Raw genomic sequence first — 23,362 nt, 5'->3', positions numbered from 1 at the left:
TAAGTTCATTCTTCCTTAAGCAGAATCTGTCTGGATTAGTAATGCCCCTTTTCCCAGCTCAGAAGATTGTAGAGCTAAAAAGAGATCGCCAAACCCCCGTGTTGGCAATAAAGAAATAGGTCAGGATTGCTCACCAGGTCTTGTGAGGTGAAGTGGAGGTGCTTGAGACAGAATCCAGCACTCCTGGCCCCTGATTTCGGGCTCAGTCCACTAATCCACCCGTCGCCTCTTGTGTAGTGCTTTTACAGTAAACCATCCTGCCTTCTTGGAGCCTTTAATACCAAAAAGAAATTCACAAAGGAACATTTCAGGAAATTCTGTACATAGATCACAGACCCAATTCCACATTCTTTTTACTTTTGGGGGGGATGAAGATAGTGGTCGGCAATAAAAGGAGAATTGATTATGCCTCTGGCACTGTTCATATAAGTGCTAAGATTGGGCTGGGTTCCAAGGACTAGGGTCTAGAAGAGCACATCCACTTGGCGCCGGGTGCAGCAGGCAGCCTGGCCAGTCCAGCTGTAGCCCGGCCTCCCACCCTTGTCTCTCCTCATGTCCTCTAGCTCTCAATGCCACTGACTCCTATATGCCTGCTTCTGTAAAACTGTAACAAATTTTGTGTGTGTTTTTCGTTTGGGTCCCATGTGTGAACACCCCCCACCCTGCTGCCATGTGTGTGTATTTTTTCCTCGGAAGGGAGCGCTTCATCAGATTTGTAAGGGATTCTTTTATTTAAAAAAAAAAAAAAAAAGGCTGAAGACTCACTATTCTATTAATAAATGTTATAAGGGTAGTTGGTAGTGATCAGAAAAAAAAAATGCATCCATTTCTCACATCCTATACAAGGCTGGATTCCAATTGAAATAAAGATGTAAATATATAAACAGAAACCAGAAAAATGTTAAAAGAAAAAAATGAGATAATTTCTTTGTAATTTGGACTTGTTAAGGACTAAAAGCCATAAAAGAAAAGACTTAACAAATTTGACTATATAAAAGTCATATTTGGGGGAATTCCCTGGTGGTCCAGTGGTTAGTTAAGACTCTAGGCACTTTCATGGCGCAGATTCAGTTCCTGGTTAGGGAACTAAGATCTGGAAAGCTGTGCAGTACACCCCACTCCACCCCTAAAAGATAAAAAAGAACAGTCACTTTTTTGTGTGATATGGAACACAGCATGGAACACTCCTCAGCAATGAAAAGGAGGAAATTGTTGATAAATACAACAATTTGGATGGATCTTGGAGGAGTTATGCTGAGCAGGGGGAAACAATCTCAGAAGGTCACATCGACTATTCACATAACATTCTTGAAATGAGGGAATTACAGAGGTGAGAACAGATTGGCCAGGATTTAGGAAAGGGACTTGTGGAAGGAATAGAGGTGGCTGTGGAGGGTCGCCCTCAAAATCCTTGAGACAGAACTGTTCTGTGTCTTGGCGGAGGGTGAACGCATGAATCTGTGCATGTGGTTAAAGTGTGTAGGACTGAACACACTGCACACAATGCAGGTGAAACCGGAGTGGCCTGAAGGAGAGGCCAGTGGGCTATGTCAGCAGCCGACTCCACCCACAGTCTCAAATCCTAAAATGGAAAAAAATTACCTTCTTAATCAAAGTAATAGATGTTCAAAACAAATTGATATAGTAATCGTAAAGGTGTAGAATGTCATTGGATGTATCATGATAGTGAGAATAAAAATAAGTATTAAGGGTAGTATCATCCTACATTTGGCTGATTCTTTGTTTTCTGTGGTAAAATTGCCAAACTGGGAGCTTTAATTGTTCTCTTCCCGTAAATGAAATCAAATCTCTGTTCATTTTTAATTCATTTCCAAATAGATTACTGTTTATATATTTATTTTTTGTTGGTCACACTGAGTGGCTTGTGAGACCTTAGTTCCCCACCCAGGGACAGAACCCAAGTCCTTGGCAAGGAAAGTGCAGTGTCCTAGCCACTGTACCACCCGGCAGTTCTCTAGGTTTACCATTTCGATTTTTTGTCCAAGAGGTAGCTTTTCTGTACCGCACTTCATCCTATTTTTTTATTGATTTATTTTTCTATTGAAATATACTTGATTTGCAATGTTGTGTTAATTTCTGCTGTACAGCAGAGTGACTCTATTATACATAAATATACACTCTTTTTTATACTCTTTTCCATTATGGTTTATCTCAAGATATTGACTACAGTTCCCTTTGCTGTACAGTAAGGCCTTGTTGTTTGCCCATCCTATGTGTATAGTCAGAGGACTGTGACGCAAACTCATAGTCCCTCCCTTCCCCTTCCATCCATTTTTTTAATAGACCTGAGTATATAAAAATCTTTTCTTAACATAATTGTTGAGCATTTGGTGCTGTGTCTTAAGGTTACCACTGGACATTATATATAATGAACATGCAAGTTATCTTGTTCATTTCCAAAACTCTTTGAACTCCAGATCTCCTATGTCATCACAGTTTCTAGATGATTTCTTGCAAGACATCAGTTATTTGCCGCCCGGGATGCCCCTGAGCGCCCTCCTGGGAGCGGACGCCAGCTGCAGCACCCCGCACCCCATGTCCTCCCAGTCACTTGCATGAGGAACATGCTTTCCTCTGCTTGCGCTGCCTTTCCTCATCGACTCCAATTCCTGTTTATCTAGACGAGCATGAGTGCTTTAAAAAAGATGCAAGATAAAGTGTCAAAAGAAATGGCCTGTAAATCTGTACTGTTCTTTCCAAAATGTGAAGGCATCTCTTGTACAGCAAGGGTGAGCTTCACCCAGATGAGCCGGGGGGAGCAGTCACTCTGCGTGATGTGCGTGCGTACTGCTCTGTCCAGGAACACCTGCGGAGGGGTTTCAGGACCACTGTATAAGCTTACTAGTTTAAAAGACCCTTTTAGAAAGTTGGGGACTAGTAAGTAAAATTTTAAAATTGAATTCATTGCATAGGGAAACCATACATGGATGGGAATCATCTTAGAAGATTTTACTGTTTTATATTAGATGAATTGAAATCTCGGATCATCTTATAGTTTATTTTCATGAGATAAAATATAAAACTTTAAAAATATTCAGAATATAAAATACTCTGACTTTTAAAAAGTGAATTCTTTATTTTAGCTGGACCAGCTATTCCTTCAGTTGTGGCATATCCAAAAAGGAGCCAGACCGGCACTGCAGACAGTGACCTCAAGGAAGATGGGGTTCCCTGCCGGAAACCAGGCGCCAGTGCTGTTGGAGGGAAGGGGGTTGCTCCAGCCAGTCCCATGCTCGGGAACGCAAGTAACCCTAACAAGGCGGATATCCCGGAACGGAAAAAGAGCTCCACTGTCCCTAGTGTAAGTGTTGTGGGACTGTATAGCCTGCCTAGGATTGTAGCATTGAAATGACACAACATTTTGCTCCTCTGTTCTTATCTGCCTACAAAGCCCTGCCCCCTGGGCCCCTGTGTACAGTGTCGCCCTGTTGGGATCACTAGCTCTGTTGCAGATGTTTCTTCCTGCACTCCATTCCACTGGATGAGATCCTCCATGTCAAGGGCTGTTTCTAGTTACTCCAAAAATGTCTGTGAGATGGAAAGACCGCATAGTCTGACAGGAAATAAATAAAACCAGTGGTGACGGTGCAGACAGGTGGTCGCAGCCTGATGGAGTCTGTCCAGGGCACTGTGGGGCCTAACTGCAAGGCAGGAACATGGTGTTTGCCCAGCATGTCAGAGGGCTCTGTCAGTACAGAACCTTGACTGAGTCCTGACCTTGTGCCAGGGGCCCTGCCGAGTGCTTTGCCACGTGTCAGCTACATCTTAAGGTGAAGAAATCGAAGAAAAGTTAGGTAATTGTCCAAAATTATACTACTGACCTAAATCCATCTCTTAATTCCTGCACTTAACAAAATCTCCCTAGAGAGTAGGTAATGTTTGTTAAATTGAATCTGTTCAGTTTCAGAAACTTTTCACGGATTGAAATGTGTTCTCTTCTGAGCTAAAAAAAATAATCACTCTTTTTAGCAGTCTACAGAATTTTTTTTTTACTTGTGATAGAACTTAGGTTTACTCTCTTAGCAACTTTCAAATACACAATACAGTATTACCAACTATAGTCCACATGCTGTATATTGCATCCCCATGACTTATAACTGGAAGACTCCAAAAGTAATTTTGATAAGAATTTGCAGAGAATGAACAATTTTAAGGATATTCTGTAATCACATTTTCCCTGAAAGTTAACAGTGACACAGCCTTCCTTTAATCCTAAAGAAACCCCAGAGTCAGGAGCCTGCACTGTGTAGCTCCGTTGTCCTGTTTGGGGGAGGGGTTATACGGGAGCCCAAAGAGTCTTGTTTGCTCTGTCCTCTGACCTTGTGCTTCATCAGAATAAATGCTGTGTGGAAAGGCTTTTTATTCGACTTCAATCGTCATTCCATAGCCCTGCAGTTTAAATCCAGCCTTAAAGAAACTTGTTCTTGCCTTCATAACTTCTATTTCGTGGCTGTACTCATCAGCACATCCCCCTTTTGAAAATATATCCCAAGCATTGTTGGCCACTCATATTTATTTGTAAAGGAAAAAAGAATGTTGCTTTAATTGTCTCCCGTTTGTCTTCAGAGCTTCCTTATACGTGACCTGCTCATGCTGTGCTAAAGGCGGCTGCTGTTAATCTTTTTTTTTAATTACCTGGTAAAAGTTGTGCCGTGACTTTTGTTCTCCTTTTTAAAAAATTTTGAAAGTATTAACTTTTAAAAATTGATGTGAAGTTCACCTACATACAGTTAACCATTTGAAGCATTGATTCAGCGCATCTAGTACACGTTCCGCCTCTGCCTCTCTAGCTCCCAAACTCTGCAGATCGCCCTGTGCTCATTAAGGGGTTCATTCCCAGGCCTCCCTTTCCCAGCCCCTGCAGCCACCAGCCTCTTTCTCTCCTAGAAGATTTGCCTCTTCTGGACATTTCAGATAAGTGCACTTACACAAGCCTTTTGTGTCTGACTTCTTTCACTCACCATAATATTTTCAAGTTTCATCCAAGGATTCATTCCTTTTTATATGCCACAGTTTATCTCCTTACCTGTCGATGGACGTTTAGTGTGTTCCTGCCCTTTGGTTATGATAAATAATGTTGCTATAAGAGTTTGTGTACAAGTCTGTGTACCACAGCTGCACTTTTTTATACCCTTACACATTCGCATGCTTGTTTCTCCACATTCTTGCTGTTGTTTTTTTTTTGATTGTAGCTCTCCTAGTGGATCTGAGTGGTATCTTATTGTGGATTTGATTTGCATTTCCTAAATGACCAGTGGTATTCAGCATCTTTTCATACGTTTATTGGCCATTAGTATGCCTTCGTTGGAAAAATGTCTATTCTGTCCTTTGCCCGGTGTGACATATCTGAATCTCTTGTCAAATCCAAGATCATGCAGATTTATCTGTTTTTTTTTTTTTATTTTTTTCTAATAGTTTTGCAGTTTTAATTCTGATATTTTTTTATTTTTGTTTCATTTGTATATTTACCTTATCCTTGCTTTTTAATGTTTTAGATTGAAATTATTACCTTTTAAAAAGTGAATTTCTCTATCTTCCTGGTTCATTTTAAATAATCCATGAGTTATTACTCTATAGATTATTGTAGCCAGCTTTTCAAAGTCACTTTGCCATAGCCATTTTTCATTATTGCAGAAATACTGGAAGTTAGGAAAGAAGGTAGAGGTTGCTGCCTTCATCTTCTTTTCTGACCTAGTGCCCAGTGCTGTTAATACTGTGTTGTTCTTTAGTCGCTAAGTTATATCCGACTCTTCTGTGACCCCTTGGACTGTAGCCCTTTGGGCTCCTTTGTCCATGGGATTTCCCTAGCAAGAATACTGGAGTGGGTTGCCATTTCCTTCTCCACGGTACCTTCTCAAACCTGCATCAGCACATGGATTCTTTACCACTGAGCCACCTGGAAAGCCCGTTAATGATTCAGGTTTATTTAAAGACTAAGTACTCACGTTTATTTAAATGGTATTTTTTTCCCTGTTGTATTATACTTACTAAATCGTTTAAGACCAAAATGCCCTTTTTTTTAAATAGAGTAATACGGCATCCGGTGGAATGACGCGACGGAATACTTACGTTTGCAGTGAAAGAACTACAGCTGATAGACATTCAGTAATTCAGAATGGCAAAGAAAACAGGTATGAAATTTTTCTTGTTTTCAAGAAAATGTGTTTTTCCCAAGAGAAGTGGAAGGATGATATTTACTTCTTAGTTTTTATAATCAAAATTCAAGTAATAGTGGTAAGTATTCTCTAATGGTAAGTTAAATTTAAATGCAGTTCTAGTGAGATCCTAGAATTCCAAATTCCTCTCCTGGTCCAGAGCTTATTCTCCTGGCCAGCTGGGTGTGATGATTGGAAGGGTTGAGTTAAATCAGGGAGCTTTCCCAGATGAAATAGGTGGTAAGCTGTGCTTTAATGGTAGAACTGTGAACAGGGAAATGGAGATTGCTTTGTGCACATGAATATCTTGAACCAAGACTGGAAGTGGGGAAGGATGATGGACTGAGACAGGGAGCCACGCCTCAGGGACGTGGAGCACCAGATGGGGTGGGCGAGCCGTCTGTTAAGGTCAGCAGTGTGCCAGAAGGGCCGGGTAGATGAGTAACACTTTAAAGGTGGTCTTCACCTTAAAAGAGACACACTTGCATATCCAGAGAAATGGAGAGTTCAGTCTTCTCAGTGGTTTTAGTCTGGTAGAGAGGCAATCTTACGTTGAATAAGCATGATTTTAAAATACTAATAGTAATATATCAGTAAGGAATCAGATCATACAGACCCCTTTCTAGGGGTTTCAAAATAAGAAATAGAAAAGTGGGATTAACTAGATCCAGCAGCCATGCAGTAGAGTTCAGTTTGGGTGGAGAGAAAAGAGGAGAACGTTGCTTGGCAGAGCAGCTAAATATATTCTGTATAGAACAGATTTCTCAAATGGGCATGGTTTTCCTTCTTTTGTTTTGGAAGAGAAGTATAAAACTAAATTCAGAATGAGGAGATGAAGTGAGCAGAAAAGTTGTGAAGTAGAAATGCACAAAATAAATTCGCGTCACCATTCACTGTCCCTGGCCTCTCAACTCGAACATTATTTCGTCAGCACAGTCTCATGTGTAGCGTCAAAATTGTTTTTCTTCTTTTTCTGACATTACTTCTGAAATTGTACTGTGAAGTTTCTGTTTCCTTAGATCTCACCAGTCAAATGAAATGTTTGATCGCTAACTTCTATAACAACCTAAACAGAAATTCTATCATTTTTCATCCTTAAAACCAGACTATTTTGTCATTCCCTTCTTCCACAGACCACTTATGTTTGAATTGACATGAAGGGAAAAGCTTGTTCTGTGAGATTACATTCATTCATTTTTTTTCAGTGACTTTTTAGAAATATTTACATCTTGGTATTCTGTCTTTGAATCCTGTCTGTGTGTGTTCTCTCCTAATAACTTGAGTAGAGCCACTGGGCTAGATAACTACAGATTAATGATTGGTATGTTTATTTTTTTAATAGTAGTCTGTTCTTTGGTAAATTTTCTTTTATTACAGTTGCTTTCTCAAATCTATCAAATTGCTTATAGTTTAGGGGACTGAGTAGGAGATACCAGTAGAAGACTTAATTAGACAGAAGTTTCTTTCTTTTTCTTTTGGCTCCACAGGAGCCAGGATTGATCTTGGGTCCCTGCAGTGAAAGCGCCGAGGCCTAACCCCTGGATCACTGGGGAGTTCCCAGACATTTCTGTTAAGAATTTTAATCTGTAGAACTAGAAGAATGTTGTTTCATGACTATTGTTTTTAAAAATTCTTCTAAATTGTTGAACTGCTCTCTCAGATTCCTCATGAACTTTAGAATATACAGCTCTCTGAGGTACAGAGTCAGGATTTGCATTAAAAGGCTGTTACAACCGTGATCTCTCTGCTCCCTTGACTTGGGTTTGTGTACACGGCTTCTCTGATTCTCCTCTCTTGCAGCTACACAGTTCACTCCTTGGAGACAGTTTTAAGAATACTCTTGATTTCTTTGGAGTCATTACCTGGTTTCTGCCTGCAGATACCTTCCTCAGTGGGGCTGCCCCCTCCTTATTCAAACCTGGGCCTCGTTGCTCTGTTGGCGTCAGTTAAAGTGCTCGCCTTCTGAAAGTATTGTCTTTATCTTTAGTTAAACAGCCTCCTGCCACACAAAACAGGGCACATAATTTTAATAATACCTGGATTTTGTTTTCGTATCTTATGAATGAATTGAAAAATTAATGGAAAAATATTGGAGGTTTGAGTTCCAAATTAGTGGTCATATTTTTTTTTTTTTACTTTCAGTTAAGGAAGACATTAAATGTGACAACTTTTCCACCCTTAAAATAGATGCTTGAGTCATAAATTGTTCACAGAGCCTTGTCTGTGCACAGATGACTTCTTTGGAAGATTGTTGCTTATATATACACACACACACACACATCTTATTCCTTGCCTAAAATACTAGTGAGGTACAGGATGCCTGGATCTATGTTAACTTCTGGAAGAAAGGCATGAATTCCTATTTCAGCCTTTAGTGTGTTCGACTTTTTTCTTAAATATGTGAGTGTTGTTACAGAAATCCAACATAAGAATGATCATGGCTAATAAAAATTAGATGAACAAAGAAGGTTTTGTCACAGTTAACACATGTATCTTTGGATTATATTTTTAATTCTGCTTTTGCCCAATCACTGAGTATGCTTTCCATCAGCATTCAAAATATTTCATATTGGAATGTTCCAATATGGAATAAAAGTCATATTAGACATATTTAAATATAAAGTCAAAAGATCAATGGGAACTTCACACAATTTGAATTTTAAGAAATAGTGGTATTTCTTTAAATAATGATTTTTTTTTTCCCTTGGACCCAGAACTGCTAAAAATATGATGCAGCTACTGTTTTGTTTGTGTAAATTTTTGTGGGATAGTCTGTGGAACATAACCAGCCTTTTTGCCACATTTCTGAGGAAAAAATTTTGTCCAGCTTTCACAACAACCAACTTGATGCAGCCCATTGTGAGTTGGGGTTGTTTGTTGTAAATAGAACTTTTGTAAGTTTGTACAAACATGAAATTCTACAAACATTTCTTGAGTTTACTGATTCCTAAATTGAAGTCCTAGGTCTGCTTTGAGAGTTTTAAAAAAAAATCTGTTTTGTTGCTTGCTTTGTGGAACTCATGATATGACATGATTAAATTTCTAAAAAAATAATTCATTTCATTGCTTTTAAGATTATGCCCCAAAATTGAATAATTTATAGTGAATATATCAATTTGCACTTCCTTTTTAAGAAGGTCTCTGACTCTAAGGAAGGTCAGTTTTTTGCTGCAGAGTACCTGTTCACGTAGCCTTCCCTGCACTCTCCAGCCAGGGGGATAGCTCAGGGCGAATAGACTGAGCCTCTCCCTGTTCGGGATTCTGACTAAAAGCCATTTCCTCATCTGAGTCTTTGGGACCATTTATATATTCTCCAGAGAACAGGCCAGGTAACCCCTACCACCTCTTCTTCCCCTGCTTTTTTTAATGCACTTACTGATCCTAGGTCCTAATTTGGGCAAGAGAACGTCAGCTGCTGGGCAGGGGAATAAAGCATGTTGACCCTTGAGCTGCTCTGAACAGATAATAGAGCATAAAGGACAGTTGCATTTATCTTTAGGGCCTCCCTGGTGGCTCAGCTGGTAAAGTTATTTATCTGTAGCTTAGTAAAGTAAAAGTGTATGTGTCTCTGTGTGCGTGTGTCTATATGTGCATATTGGAAACAACGAAGCATTTCTTCACGTAGTTGAATCACTTAAGACTCTTATGTTGAGGTGACAGAAACTCAGTCCAAACAAATTTAAGTTAAAGGGCATCTATGAATTCTTGTAACTGAAAAAGTCCTGGGATAGAGTCAGGGTTTGTCTCCTAGTTTTGCTGCATCTGCGAAAGTTCTTGGTGGGCTCAGCAACATTAGCCTTGATGTTGTCCCACACTCAGCTCTGCTCAAGCAGAAGCCCTGGGGCAGTGTTGGTTTGGCTACGGCCAGCCCATCTCTAAATCTGTCCCTGGCCAGGATAGCGGGAAAATCCAGCGGGGAGTCAGCGAAATGGGGAGTTGGAGACCAAGAACCTATTTTTCCCCAACACAGATTCAGGTGCCAAAGGGAAAAAAGTGTCAGAAACAAAAAAATGAATCCATGTTTATCTTTATAAGGTGTTTGTAGAGTTCTGTGACTATTCAAGTCACACTCACCCAGGTCAGAGGACAGATGGTCAAAGTCAGAGGGCAGATTGTCAAAGTCAGAGGGGCGAGCAGATCTTCTTGAGTAGTTTGTTACACAAACCTATCTCCTTCATATTGGGACTGCTGGAATTCCAGTGGCTCACCTCCATTAATGTGCCTTTTCAGTTATTGAATATGCTTGAGCACCTGTTCTATCTGAGGCATACTGCTGACTGCAAAGTACCTGTCCACATAGTCTTGTACATACAATGTGGGGTCACATTGAGGCTGCAGGCTGTGTTTCCAGAGCACACAAGCAGACAGGAGTCACTGCAGTACAGTGGAGTGTGCATAGCAGGTGCCGTCACTGAATACACAGAGGGAAAGGAGTAACTCCTGGTGAGAGAGGGCACTGGTGAAGCCCTCATGGAGGGGATAACCTCGGAGGTGAAGTTTTGATGAAAAGAGAAAGATGTCAGCTCTCCAGACACAGAGACTAGCTCCTGCAAAAGTTCTTTGACCTGATGCATGACCAAGAGACGGCAGGTCATCAGATGGGCCAGAAAGTCAAATTCCGGGAAGTAACAGTGGAAGGTCAAGCCTGGAGAGGTGGCAGGGGCGCAGCCCGATGGGCGTCTGAGGGTGCGGCTCGGGCGCCAGGGTGAGGAGTCTGAACTTTATACTGAAGCCGCTGTGTGCTTTGCAAGGTTAGAAGCAGACAAGCGACAAGGACGAGGTCAGGTGTGTGTTTTAGGAAGTTCACAGCTGTATGGTGGACAGACTGGAAAGTGTGAGATTGGAGAGCAGTGAAGACAGGTGGCTGAGGTCTGGGCCTGGGAGAGAGACAAAGCTCTGCACAGGGACCCTCAGGTAGGGAGGCGCAGGCCCAGTGAAGTGCTGTGAGGGGTTAACACCAACCGAATGATCCAGCTGCTCTGTATGTCAGGCGTGAGGGGAAAAACCTGATGGTTTTTAGGTTTCAGGCCTTGAGAGGATTTCTGCAGAGAGGCACTGAAAGAGTATGGTCAGAATTCTAAATCCCTGATTATCCTTAACTGCTCCCTTTGAAATTCCACGGCCATGATGGCTGAGCAGGCATTAAGAGTGAGAAAAGCCCCGGGTCCCTATGGCCTGTAGCTAGCTGTGCCAGGTGGAACTGCAGGTGTGTGGCCACTGTGTCGCTCTTTCTCTGTCCATAAAAGGTTAATTTGCTCTTATTAGTTTTCCCACCTTGAAAAAATGGGGATTTGTTGACCTCTTAAGAATTGTGAGTATTTTTTATAAAGAAGTCAGTGTGCTTTGAGTAGGAATGGTTTGATAACAGGATACTTCGATAAGTACAACTAGTTATTACTACAGCCATAATTTTTCTAGTCCATTTAATGTATGACAGTGTGCTTTGGGAACAGGTTGAGAGCACAGTGTACGTATTACAGATTCGCTTTGATTTGAATGCAGACATCTTTTAAGATAAGCTTTATTTTTACACATAGCTCGGAGATCGTCATCACTCTCACATAAATATTCAAACATGTACAGTGTTACTTTCTTTTCTTTAAATCTAATAAACTTTTAAAAACTACTGGTTTTTAAAAAGCAGATGCAGATTAGCAATTGCTCCAGAATCCCCAAAACGAGTTTAAGAGATTTTTGTTCTTTGCCAGAAATGAGATGGTTTGGGGAGGAAGGTAATGTGCTTTGAACAACAGGTTGCTCTTTTTGTCACTGGTCCATCATACTGTTGTTTCTGCCTCTGCCTGAACCCAAACCCCCTCCCAGCCTGACAGAAATGTTCGCTTACGCAGCTAGCCCTGCCTCTGTTTGTAAGACATCTTCCACCTGTCGGCTGAGACATCAGAAGTCGATGTCCATGTCAGCCTCTGGGCACCCCAAGATGATGTTACCTCCAATAGACAGTGAAGGAGATAACTTCAAGGCTATGTAAGAAAAATACACATTCCTTGTGAAACTAATGTGTACCCACTGCTTCTTAATTTTGTGCTGTGGATATTATAGTCTAAGGTTTTGTTCCAGTTGTCCACAAAGTGTCCTTCCTGTGTGTGGTTTTAGTTAAGCACATCCTGTCTCATGACGTCCCTGGTCATCTTTGTATCTTCATGCCTCTTCATACTATAAAGGATGTAAGAAATTCCCCTTTCTCTCCAAGTTGCTTTCAGCATGTGGAATTTTACAATACTTATGCCATTTTTGTGCTTCCAAAACTTTTTAGTTGCCTGTTCTTCAGTTTCACCTGCATAGCCTTTGTTTCTTTTGTATTGGCAGGGTTCTCTGCATGTAAGCAATTTGAGAGGGAAGCAAAGGAAAAGAAGCTTGAGTTAGCTGTTCTTTGTTCTAGAATTTCCCTGCATTAATCTTGTCCTTGAAAATATGTATGTATCGTTCCCTTCAACTCCATAAGGTGTTGTTGCACTGTGTACTATTCTTTTGGTACCCTTTGCCATTTAACTTACCTTTTGCTCTTAAGTCCTATAAAATACCCCTTGGATCTGGGTTTATATACTGGTTATCTCTACTCTATATCAAAGGTATATCATGACTATAAATGTTTGTGTGCCCTGTTTGCTACGAAGGCAGGATTTTGTGAACGAAGATGTAAGAATCTGTCATTTGCTGGTCTTCTAGCACTGTTCCTGGCCAGAGAGCTCCTGTTGCTTCAACACACAGTATTAGCAGCGCCACCACCCCAGATCGAGCCCGGTTCCCGAGAGGTACCGCCAGCCGTAGCACTTTCCATGGTCAGCCCCGGGAGCGGCGCACTGCCACGTACAATGGCCCACCTGCCTCGCCCAGCCTGTCCCACGAAGCCACACCGTTGTCACAGACTCGAAGCCGAGGCTCCACTAATCTTTTTAGTAAATTAACTTCCAAACTCACAAGGAGGTAAGTGCCAGGTGGTGCTGGTTGGTTGGACCAAACACACGGGCAAAAGGAGAAGTGTTTTCCCCTCGATTATGTGAAGCCACTGCCCAGATGCTTTTCATTCTGTCTTTAGCTCACATTTTTCTGGTTTGTATATCTAACGCTGTACTTCTAAAACCTTTTAGAAGAGAAATTATAGAGCCCTGAGTCCTTTCACAACACTGAAAGTTCTCTAGCGCTTGGGAAATTGTTCCTTAATTACCATTTCTGTTAATCATACACTACTCCACATGGCATGTGCACTGCAATTTAGCAAAACCCCAGATCTGTTGTCGTCCAGCGACTGGTGCCCTGCAAGCTGCCACTGAGGAAGACTGTGTTGTCTGATCCCCCGTAGACACAGAGGAGAGACACAATGCCTCTTCTCTCATTTCATTCCAGTGTCATGGAGGAGCACTAAGTTTCTGGGAGCTTAGATCTTGAAATCGTTCTCTCTGTTGGCCTAAGGTATAATGAGAACAAAGCAGCATTCTTCTGTTGTGTAGTTTTGGAGATAAAATCCCTGCTTTATTCCCAGGAAGAAGCTAGTATCTGGTCATGTATGAAATCTTCTGTTTGTCCAGTTGACTGTCAGCTGGGGCCTTGGGAGATCTCTAAGGCGCTTTCTTTGCAGAATCTAGTCTAGAGGTTGCTAAGCCTGGAAACATTGGCCACTACAAGAGGACAGAGAGAAGGCAGCACTGCACGCAAGTAAGCAAGGGCACCTTTAGCCGGACCACTTGCAGGGGGCCTCCAGGCCTTGCAGTTCCGGGTGCCTGGAGGAAATTCTTTGTACTGGAGCCTCTCTTTCAGTAGCCTCTCCTCCAGGCGTTCTGCAGATTTGCCTGTTAGAGACCCTCAGAGGACAGTGATGGGACCTTCCCAGAGTCTGGGAAGATAGGCGCCCTCCTCACTGCTCATTTCTCTGCGCTCCCTGTGGCTCATTATCCTGCTGGTCTGTCCCATTCCATCCTTGTTACTTTCCTGTAAGCTGGATGTCACTGGGCAGTCTCCTTAATGCCTCCAGTACTGTTATTTTAAATCAACCATCTAAAACTTAGACAAAACGGGACTTCCCTGGCAGTCCAGTGATTAAGACTTCACCTTCCAATGCAGGGGGTGAGGGTTCAATCCCTGGTTGGGGAACTAAGCCCTCACATGCCTCAGGGCCAAAAACACAAATTGTGAGATAAAAACATAGTAACAAATTCAGTAAAGACTTTAAAAATGGTCCACATCAAAAATAAAAAATAAATGAGACAAGTCACATTAAGCTGTCTTTCCCCAGATTATCTGTTCATTGTCAGGATGTTGAATACCAGATTAAGGAGGACTTCAGATACCCACTGGCAATTGACCAGAGGTCAGAGGAGTGAAATGTTTCTGGTCTATCCTCTTATTCTCTTCTTAGGCCTTTTGCTGAGACCTCCCATTCCAGGATGGGCTAAAGAGCAGAGTGGTCCAAGGGGCCTTGCCAGATTCGGGGCAGCCATTTTTGAGCAGCAGGAGAGACTGAGTTCAAACCAAGGAGAGCCTGATGACCCCAGAATAATGCATTGCTTCCTTTCAGGGTCATTCCAGGGGCTCTCCCAAGCCTCCCTGTGCCTTAGCTCTTTCCTCGGAGACTAGGCTGCTTAGTATCAACTGGTATTTTGCCTTCTGGTCCCCCGAGCGCATAGTAGGGTGCGGCAGTCAGGTCTGTCTAAGCTCCAGTCACAGGATGATCAGCTTTGTGTCCTTAGGCTTTGGTCTCAGTTGGGCTCTTTAAATAAAGCCTTGCACATCATTAAAATCCTTGCATTTACTTGTCTCCTTTGTGTTCTTTTTCTTTTGTCTTCTGAGTTCTGTCATTGATAAAAGTAATATCAGCCACAATACATCAAATGCTTATTATGTGCTAACAAATAGATGTCTGTACATTTATCGATATGGAGATACTTGTTTTATATACCTACGTATGTGCATTCTCTCTCACATACGTATTTAATCTCCACAGTCTACCCTGTGGAGCACACATTATCCCAGTTTTATAGAAGAAACTGGAGGTGAGATTCAGAGAGAATAAGGCACATGCTCAGGGTCCTACGGTAGAAGAATGCTGAGTCAGGTCCATGGTTCCAGGAGAGGCCCTGGACCCCCACTACATAGTGTCCCCGGGAGGGAGCAGTGAAGGGCTGTTGTGGACGTGAGTCCTTTTCCCTCGTTTTCTAATTGTTTGTTTTATGTATTTGAATTGAAATTGAGGGCTGGGGCTCCTTGTTGAAAATATTCTACAGGGGGTCGTCTAACTGATTTCCACCCCCGAGTGTTTTCAGAAAGCCTCTGTTCATTGGTTTGCAGGCAGACTCGCAGCCTCCTGTGGTGCTGTCCTCCTGTTGAGACCTGTTGTCCTTCTGTTGAGCCAGTTCATTCTTAAGAGCAGTCAGAGTCCTTGCTGTTCCAACAGCATCTTATCCTCCCCTAATAATTGTGCTGATCAAAGTGCTAATGCCTGAAAGGCTCAGGCATGGGCACTCGAATGCCGCAGGGGAGACCTGCCGGGATGTGGCAAAAAGGGCCTGGTGCCGAGCTCGCCCTCTGCCCCTGGCTGCGCGGTGGGTAGTCTGAGTGCTGCAGAGAGCCCGTTCCCCACAGGCGGGAGAGCCCGGTGCACGCGCGGGCCCAGTGCTCCCGTGGCGGCCTCCTCTTCATCCCTCAAGGGGTTTGTGAGAGGACAGCTTAAAATCAGTCCTATGACTCCTGAGCATTCCCCTTGACTTTTCTGAGAGAGAAAAATTGGAAATGAAAATAGGTCTTAAAGACCTTTTAATCAATTTTCACAGGCGTCTTTCCTACTGTGTGTAATCCAAAGTGTACTGCGGTTGATCTGAGTATGGAGTAGATGGCGGTTATCTCCAGTAGTTATAGACTTTTCAAGTTGGTAGGCATCTGAAGTAGTGCCAGAGTCATCCCAAATTAGAGAGAAATAAAACAGCAAAAAGAAAACTACTAATTCAGTCACTCAACAAAATACTTATGGGTACTTCCTGTGCTGTCACAGAACTGAGATTTAGAAATATCAGTAGTTTGACAAGCCCAGGATGCATTCACCCAGGAATGCTTATCGTGTGATCATACCGGCCTGAGCCATAGCTGGAAGTTTCTTTTGTCAAATTCAGTTCAGTACAACCTAAACATTTCCTTAAATTTTTTAACAAGCAGAGTCAGTTCTTTTAAATACAGTTCTTTCAGTGTATTACTTTAAAAAAAATGAAACCCCCAGTGTTATCATTTAATAGTCTATCATTTTGGTATAAAAGCTTTAAAAAGTCTACTTCATTTTAAACTCCCAGGAACTTATTACAGTGTTGTATGTCAATTATATCAAAACTGGAAAGGGAAAAAAATAACTGTCCAATGACTTTTTTTTTCCTCTCCTTAAAAAGTGATTTATATTGAGCCACTGTAATAAGTATTGATTCTCTTCATGGATAAACATTTTATAATGAAATTCTTAATGTTTCTGAATAAGGTGGTATTTTTTGTTCAAAGATATTTTGAAGAATATTGACAAATGTTATTTTATTTCTAGTACATTGAAAATAGCTTTTCTTTAATACAAGATGTTGAATTTTATTATTTTGAGGTGTACCCATCTGAAGAACCTTAAAAAATTTAATTGTAGATACTGTCAATATTTACTGCTAAATTTTTTCTTTCTAGTACAGATTTTTTTATATTTCTATTTAAAAGACACTCAGTTATTTGTGATAATTTTACTTTTTCATCAGATGTTATTGTTTTCATTGTTCATTGGGCAGGAGAGGAGCCCTGTTTTACTTGCTGATTTTATTCTATCTGTAATTAACTAACTTGTGCAAGTCATTTTTGTTAATTTTTTTTTTTTGGCTTAATTTCTTTTAGAAACATGTCATTCAGGTTTATCAAAAGGTAGGATTTATATATACACATTTTTTTTTTCAATCTCACCCCGAAATGGCTCCTGCAATTAACATCAGGTTTGGCTTTGTAGCCCTGTTTTTTTCCTTGAAAACTAAACTTTCTGCTGAGAACTAAATACTTATTTCTTTGAAAGGAAATTGGAGAGAAAGAGATTAACTCTGTCAGGCATCTTAAAAGGGACTGTTGCACCCATGTAACAAGAGGCCTACGCATGCTCTGTGCATTTTCTTACTTTGGTAGAATTGTTTAGCATCCAAATAATTCTGTCTTCATACTAATAACACTTGGCATGCTTCTGTTTGAAGAATGAGATGTTCAGTAACAATATGCGATTAATGATTAGCTCCAGGCATGCAGAAGGTAAGTGGTAATTGTGTTTTGTTTTGTTTTGTTTTGTTTTTATTTCATGGGAGGATTGCATTAGGGAAAGGCTGAGTTGAAGAGTAAATAGTATTGTATCTAAAAGGCACTTTCCACGAACCTCTGAAGAAAGTATGTCTTATTGTAGTAAATGTTACTCTTACTAGGTGGATATTTTGTGATGTGACAGTCAAGAGACCAGGGGTATTGCTCACACTCAGGACACACGCCCTTCAGGGGAAAGTGGCCACTGCAGCCTTGTCGTGCCCGCGCCTCTCAGCTCCGCAGAGGCCAGGCCATGGGTTTACCTGAGATGCCACAAGTAAGAGGCCTTATTCACAGGAGCTCTTTGTCAGAAACCACAGGAAGAGTGCTTTCATCTCTGATGATTTAATTGGAAACCCACTGTACTTTGGGGCTGGAGATGGAAATGGCAACCCACTCCAGTATTCTTGCCTGGAGAATCCCTTGGACAGAGGAGCCTGGTGGGCTACTGTTCATAGGGTCACAAAGAGTCGGACACGACTGAGTGACTAAGCACATACTTCGGGGAGTGATTAAAAAGTCAGAATAACTCCAGCCGAACGCCGTGCGTGTGCAGTTTCCAGAGCTGGGCAGGAGTGCCTGTTGTGTGTGTGAACCAGGTGTGCAGCCTGCCGCCTGCACAGCCTTTGTGGCCACACAGATGGTTTTTGGCTGAGTCACACCTACGGGAGTAAGAGTTGTAATGAGCTCAACAGGTGACCAAAAAGTGCTTTGAGTTCGTGTTATAATGTCTGTTTATATTTGAGTTGGTCGTGTACTGGTGTGTAAGATTTCTTTTCTCTTTCCCACTTCTCTGTGCTTCTGCATTCTATTCATTGAGGCTTCCAACTGAATATGAGAGGAACGGGAGATATGAGGGCTCCAGGTGAGGGAAATGATTTTTACTTAAAATATTTTATAGGTATTTACTTCATTTCTGTGGCAGAGGCAACACTTCTCGAACGTTCTGCGTCATATCCTTGCTCCATGTGGGGTTGCTTGGGGCGGGCAGAAGTCTGCAGTCAGGAAGCGTGTGTGCTGACGCCCGGCGGCCGCGCGAGGGCGCTGCGGTGGCACGGCCGCCTGCACACCACCCAGCCCCGTCGCGTTCATGCCCGTGTTAAGGTGCCATTCCTCCTGCCTGCGCGCCCCTGAGGTCCGGGAGACTGTGGCAGCACTGTCGACATGTGAATACTCCTGGCCTAGTTCTGGTCTCGAGGAAGGAAAGCAGAATATTCAGGAGAATGTTCTTTTCTCTTTTTTTGGCCTTGAAATGTGGCTTGTGGGATCTTAGTTCCCAGAACAGGGATTGAACTCCAACCCTGGCCCCAGCAGTAAAAACACTGAGTCCTAACCACTGGACCTCCAGGGAGTTCCCTAGGAGAATTTTCACATTTCACATTAAGTGTCTTTTTTTCATATATATATAATAATTATTATGTGGGGCATTCCCAGGACGTCCAGTGGTTAGGACTCTGAACTTTCACTGCCAACAGCCTGAATTCAGTCCCTGCTTGGGGAACTAAGATCCCACAAGCCATACAGTGCAGCCAAAAATAATGAAAAAAGAATGATTATGTGGTTGAGTGGTTTTTGCTTTTAAGTTTTGTTTAGCTGTCAGTGCATGGATTTGGCTGCACAGAGAGTGACCAGATGGGCTCAGGACTCTAGATTTCTTCCACTTGGGCCCTTTTTTATACCAGTCACCGCCGTGCTGTTTGAGGTCCTTGTTAGCGCATTGCTCTCTTCCTGAGGCACAGCTCTGGTCATATGACTTCCCTGAATGAAAGCCTGCAGTGGCCCCATCGCCTGATCGAGCCTGTCCACACGAGGCCCTGTGTGCCCTCAGCAGCTTCAGCTTCCCCCACACACAACCTCCTCAGCTGAGCAAGTGTCTGGGACGAGAGGCAGGCAGCACCCCTAGCCTGCCCTGGAGCAGGTCTACCTGCCCTGAGTTTGTTTCCAGCCCTGGGCGGGGCGCGGGACAGAACCTTCCTCCTGGTGTGCTGAGGATCAGGGGCTCGGGATGCATTCTGTGCTTCCGTACCTCCTTGCCTGCCTTAGATTGCCTCTGCTCAGCAGGCAGGCTTAAACCACCTCCATCCTGTTGTTGAAAGCCCCGGGGCTCTTCATAGCTCTCCTCAGACGCTGCTCCCTACCCTGCCCTTCGTGTTCCTTCTCTCAGTCCTCCTGTGAGGCGGGCTCTGCCTCTCTGCGACTCTAGCAGACTGCCCGCGCCTCATCTCTGCTGCGGCTGTGTCCCTGAAGTTTAGTCTCTCCTCCTCTGACCCCAGCTCTGAGTGCTTTTGCTGTTTTTTTAATAACCTGTGTCATATTTAACAGCACTTTATACTTAGGAAGCTTTCAAACAGTTTTGGTAGATGTGAACCAAACTGTGTATTCTCCTAGTAGGTGGATGACAGGAAGAGCTACGTACATAGTAAAACCCATGGCCCACCCTTAGCGCTGATGAATTTCCCAAAGGATTGAGTGTGTTAACATACATACACTGGGAGGTTTTAATGATCGAGAGTGATAGGTATTCATCGTCCTCATTGAGACCTCCAGAAACACACAGGAGAACGTAAGTAGCGGTTCCTGGCAGTAGTGATTAAATGCCACAGAGCAGACCTGGTAGGCGCCTGTTGGAGATCCTCAGAGAGCCGTGCCTGGGGTCGCAGCCTGCACTGTGTGAGTCTATGCTGGGCATTTGGACCAGTCATTTTAGTGCTCAGCAGCGAATTAGTCTCAACATGTCACTTTCCTGTTTCAGTAGGAAGAATTGTTTTTAACTGTGATGTATTAGAAGTTTAAATGAACAGAATAGAAGGAAAAGTGCTGAGGTTTTTGTAGGGGTCTGAGAGAATGGCCCACCTGCCACCCAGCTCTGTTTAGCAACTGGGGCCATTTACAGGGAAAGTGATTTTAAACTCTGTTGTCACTGATTGTCTGGAATAACAGTGACAGTGGAGGTTATGATGAGTTGAATTTTTAGAAACTGGTAGGAAAAGCAGCCAGGCGGGGCAGAACTGGAGGCTGGCCTGCTAACGCCACCTCCCTGAGCTGGGCCTGTGAAGGGCTGTGATGGGCCTTGCCGCCTGCAGCCAGCCCAGATGATAAGGGCTGGGCTCTTGGAGAGGTGCTCAGATCACTCTCTATCTTGCCTGACTCCCAAGGATTCCGTCTAACAAATTATTTTCTTAATGTTCACCAGATGACTGGTGAAGATTTTTCAGCCAGGTAGATTTTTGTGTGTCTTGGCTTATGATGGGGTGGAAGAATGGTTAGATGAATGCTTCTTAGAGAAGGAACTGATTACCAACGGTGAGCCTCTGCAGGAACGACCCAGGAATCGTTTATTATGCTGCATTGAGCTAGCTAGAGTAAAGGTGGGGTTTCCTGTGCCATTAAGAATAAACCTGCCACTGTGCATTTCAGTCGCAACGTGTCTGCTGAGCAAAAGGAGGAAAACAAAGACGCAAAACCTCGTTCCCTGCGCTTCACCTGGAGCATGAAAACCACTAGTTCCATGGATCCCAATGACATGATGCGGGAAATCCGCAAAGTGCTGGACGCCAATAACTGCGACTATGAGCAGAGAGAGCGCTTCTTACTCTTCTGTGTCCACGGCGATGGGCACGCAGAGAACCTCGTGCAGTGGGAGATGGAGGTGTGCAAGCTGCCAAGACTGTCTCTGAACGGGGTCCGATTTAAGCGGATATCAGGGACGTCCATAGCTTTCAAAAATATCGCTTCCAAAATTGCCAATGAGCTAAAGCTGTAACCCAGTAATTATGGTGTAAATTAAGTAGCAATTTAAAGTGTTTTCCTGAACACTGATGGAAATGCATAGAATAATATTTAGGCAATAACGTCTGCATCTTCTAAATCACGATATTAAAGTATACGGACGAGCGCACGCCTGGGAGCGAGAGCTGGCCTTTTTTCTACGAATGCACTACATTAAAGACGTGTGACACGCGTGCCCTCTGTCTCCTTTCCGTTGCCTGAAGTCAGTGTGTGACACCCGTCCCCACGGGCTTCCTGTCTGTGCAGGTGTGAGAGCGGACGCTGTGCGTGTGTGTCGTGCTACAGAAGCATCTCCGTACACTGGCAACCAGAGTTTCTATGAGTACCTCTGTGGGAGATTATTTGGTGCTAAAACATTAAAATTGCCAAGGAGGAAAATACTGAATTACTACTAAGAATTAACTTTAAGACTAGTTGATAATTAATACAGGTTTACAGTTCATGCCTGTGGTTTTGTGTTTGATGTTTTGTGTTTTTTTTTTTAGTGCAAAAGGTTTAAATTTATAGTTGTGAACATTGCTTGTGTGTTTTTCTAAGTAGATTCACAAGATAATTAAAAATTCACTTTTTCTCAGTAAAATCTTGCTTTGTCTCCTGATGCTGTATTTAAGACTCAGATTAAGGCAGTGACTAAAAGTATGTGTTTTTGCCTTCACCGCCACCTTGAACAAAAGCAAATGGAGAGCGTGTGAAGGCTAGGCCACTTTTTCCTTATTGTGGACCCTAACATTCTGTCATTTCTAGCATCTTCTTTCCCCAAAGGCACTGAAGGGAGAAGACAGCCCACGTGGCGACCAAAGCTGGATGGGAGTGGGCGTGGCCGTCCGCCTCACCCTCGGGAGTCACGCACGCCCCTGCGTGGAGAAAGGCCAGGCCTTGGCTGTTCTGGGTGTTCTCCAAGAAGTATGTAATTTTCTTCTCTTGTTCGTTGTGATTCAGGACATGAATTAGACCCACAGCCTTTTCCCAGCTGCTGCGTGATGACGCAGAGAGGATACCGAGGTCATCGGGCAGTTTGGCGTCTCAAGTCTCGTGGGAATGCTGTGGGTTCTGGGCTTGTCTGTGGTGGTCCAGATATGACAGTCTGGACACAAGGTCATCAGTGTTTACCATCTACACAGGCAGGGAGGTGGTGTAGGTGTTTGGGATGCATCCCTGACCTCTTAAAGTTTATGTCCTAATAGAGCAGCAGTCAGTAAACAGTAATTAAGTGTCTAGTACAGAACAAAGGGGTCAGTGGCATGAAAAAAACCAGTGCAGGGTGAGGCATCCAGAAGTCCCGGGGTGTGAGTGGTGCCATGTTAAATGGGTGATGCGTGAGGATGACGTGCTTTAGCCAAGATGTGGCTGCAAGGGAGGCACCCGAGTCTGTGTCTGGCTGAGGCCAGAGTGCACCCTGTGTGCTGGAGCAGAGTGGTGGGGGGGGTCAGAATGCCCACCTGGGCCACGGAGGCCACGCCAGTGTGTCTACTCTGAGATGGGAGATGGGGAATGCGGTTTCGAATGGAAGAAGAGTGGCCTCAGGCTTTCAAATGCTTGTGCTGGCAGCTGTGTTGCAAAAAAGCCCAGAAGAGCCATTTGCAGGCTGTCGGCAGTAATGAGGTAGGAGGTGATGCTGTCCTGGTGAGACAGTGGTTGGATTCTGGGTATGTTTTGAAATAAGAGTCCATTTGCTCTTGGGTTGGAAGTGGGTGAGAAAGAGCCAAAATGGTTGTCCCTTTTTTTTTTTTTTTGGCCAGAGCAGCAGAAAGTACAGGGTTGCTGTCCGTGAAACGGGGCAAGCTGTGGGGAAGTTTAGGGGTGAGAGAGCAGGTGCAGACACAGTTTGAGGTCCCTCTAGGTGTAGGTGGTGCCTGGGGGGAGCCCCCAGGAGCTCTCAGCAAGTAAGAGGAGCAGGGGCGAGGACCAGCGCCGGGCCCTGAGCTGGTGCTGGGGGGCCAGGAGGAGAGGGGGCCCAGTGGGAGGGCCCTGTGGTGGGGGCAGGCCAGACCAGTGGGCCTGAGTCAGGCACAGGGAAGGGCGGTAGGCTGGATGCCCTTTGCACCTTCCTGGAACTTCATGCTCTCAGGGACAAACGGAATACAAAG

General features: G+C 43.5%; 1 protein-coding gene across 12 annotated transcripts in view; it reads left to right on the top strand.

Annotated features, from left to right (window-relative positions):
- MARK3 (microtubule affinity regulating kinase 3) overlaps window positions 1-21,855 on the top strand; it is a 107,521-nt gene extending 85,666 nt beyond the window's left edge. For 3 of the 12 annotated variants that reach the window (XM_040256852.1, XM_040256849.1, XM_040256861.1), the window contains 7 exons: window positions 3,105-3,322; window positions 6,049-6,152; window positions 12,000-12,161; window positions 12,864-13,121; window positions 17,043-17,069; window positions 18,307-18,351; window positions 20,904-21,855. In XM_040256852.1, the coding sequence (XP_040112786.1) occupies window positions 3,105-3,322; window positions 6,049-6,152; window positions 12,000-12,161; window positions 12,864-13,121; window positions 17,043-17,069; window positions 18,307-18,351; window positions 20,904-21,249 (1,160 nt within the window). In that variant the 3' untranslated portion in view covers window positions 21,250-21,855. The remainder of the gene's footprint in view (window positions 1-3,104; window positions 3,323-6,048; window positions 6,153-11,999; window positions 12,162-12,863; window positions 13,122-17,042; window positions 17,070-18,306; window positions 18,352-20,903) is intronic. The other 9 variants (XM_040256850.1, XM_040256851.1, XM_040256857.1 and 6 more) reach the window with 9 other exon arrangements.
- Window positions 21,856-23,362: the final 1,507 nt, after the last annotated feature.

This window comes from Oryx dammah, unplaced genomic scaffold, assembly GCF_014754425.2.
Source record: "Oryx dammah isolate SB20612 unplaced genomic scaffold, SCBI_Odam_1.1 HiC_scaffold_16, whole genome shotgun sequence".
Classification (NCBI taxonomy): domain Eukaryota; kingdom Metazoa; phylum Chordata; class Mammalia; order Artiodactyla; family Bovidae; genus Oryx; species Oryx dammah.
This window is presented reverse-complemented; position numbering and strand designations above follow the sequence as displayed.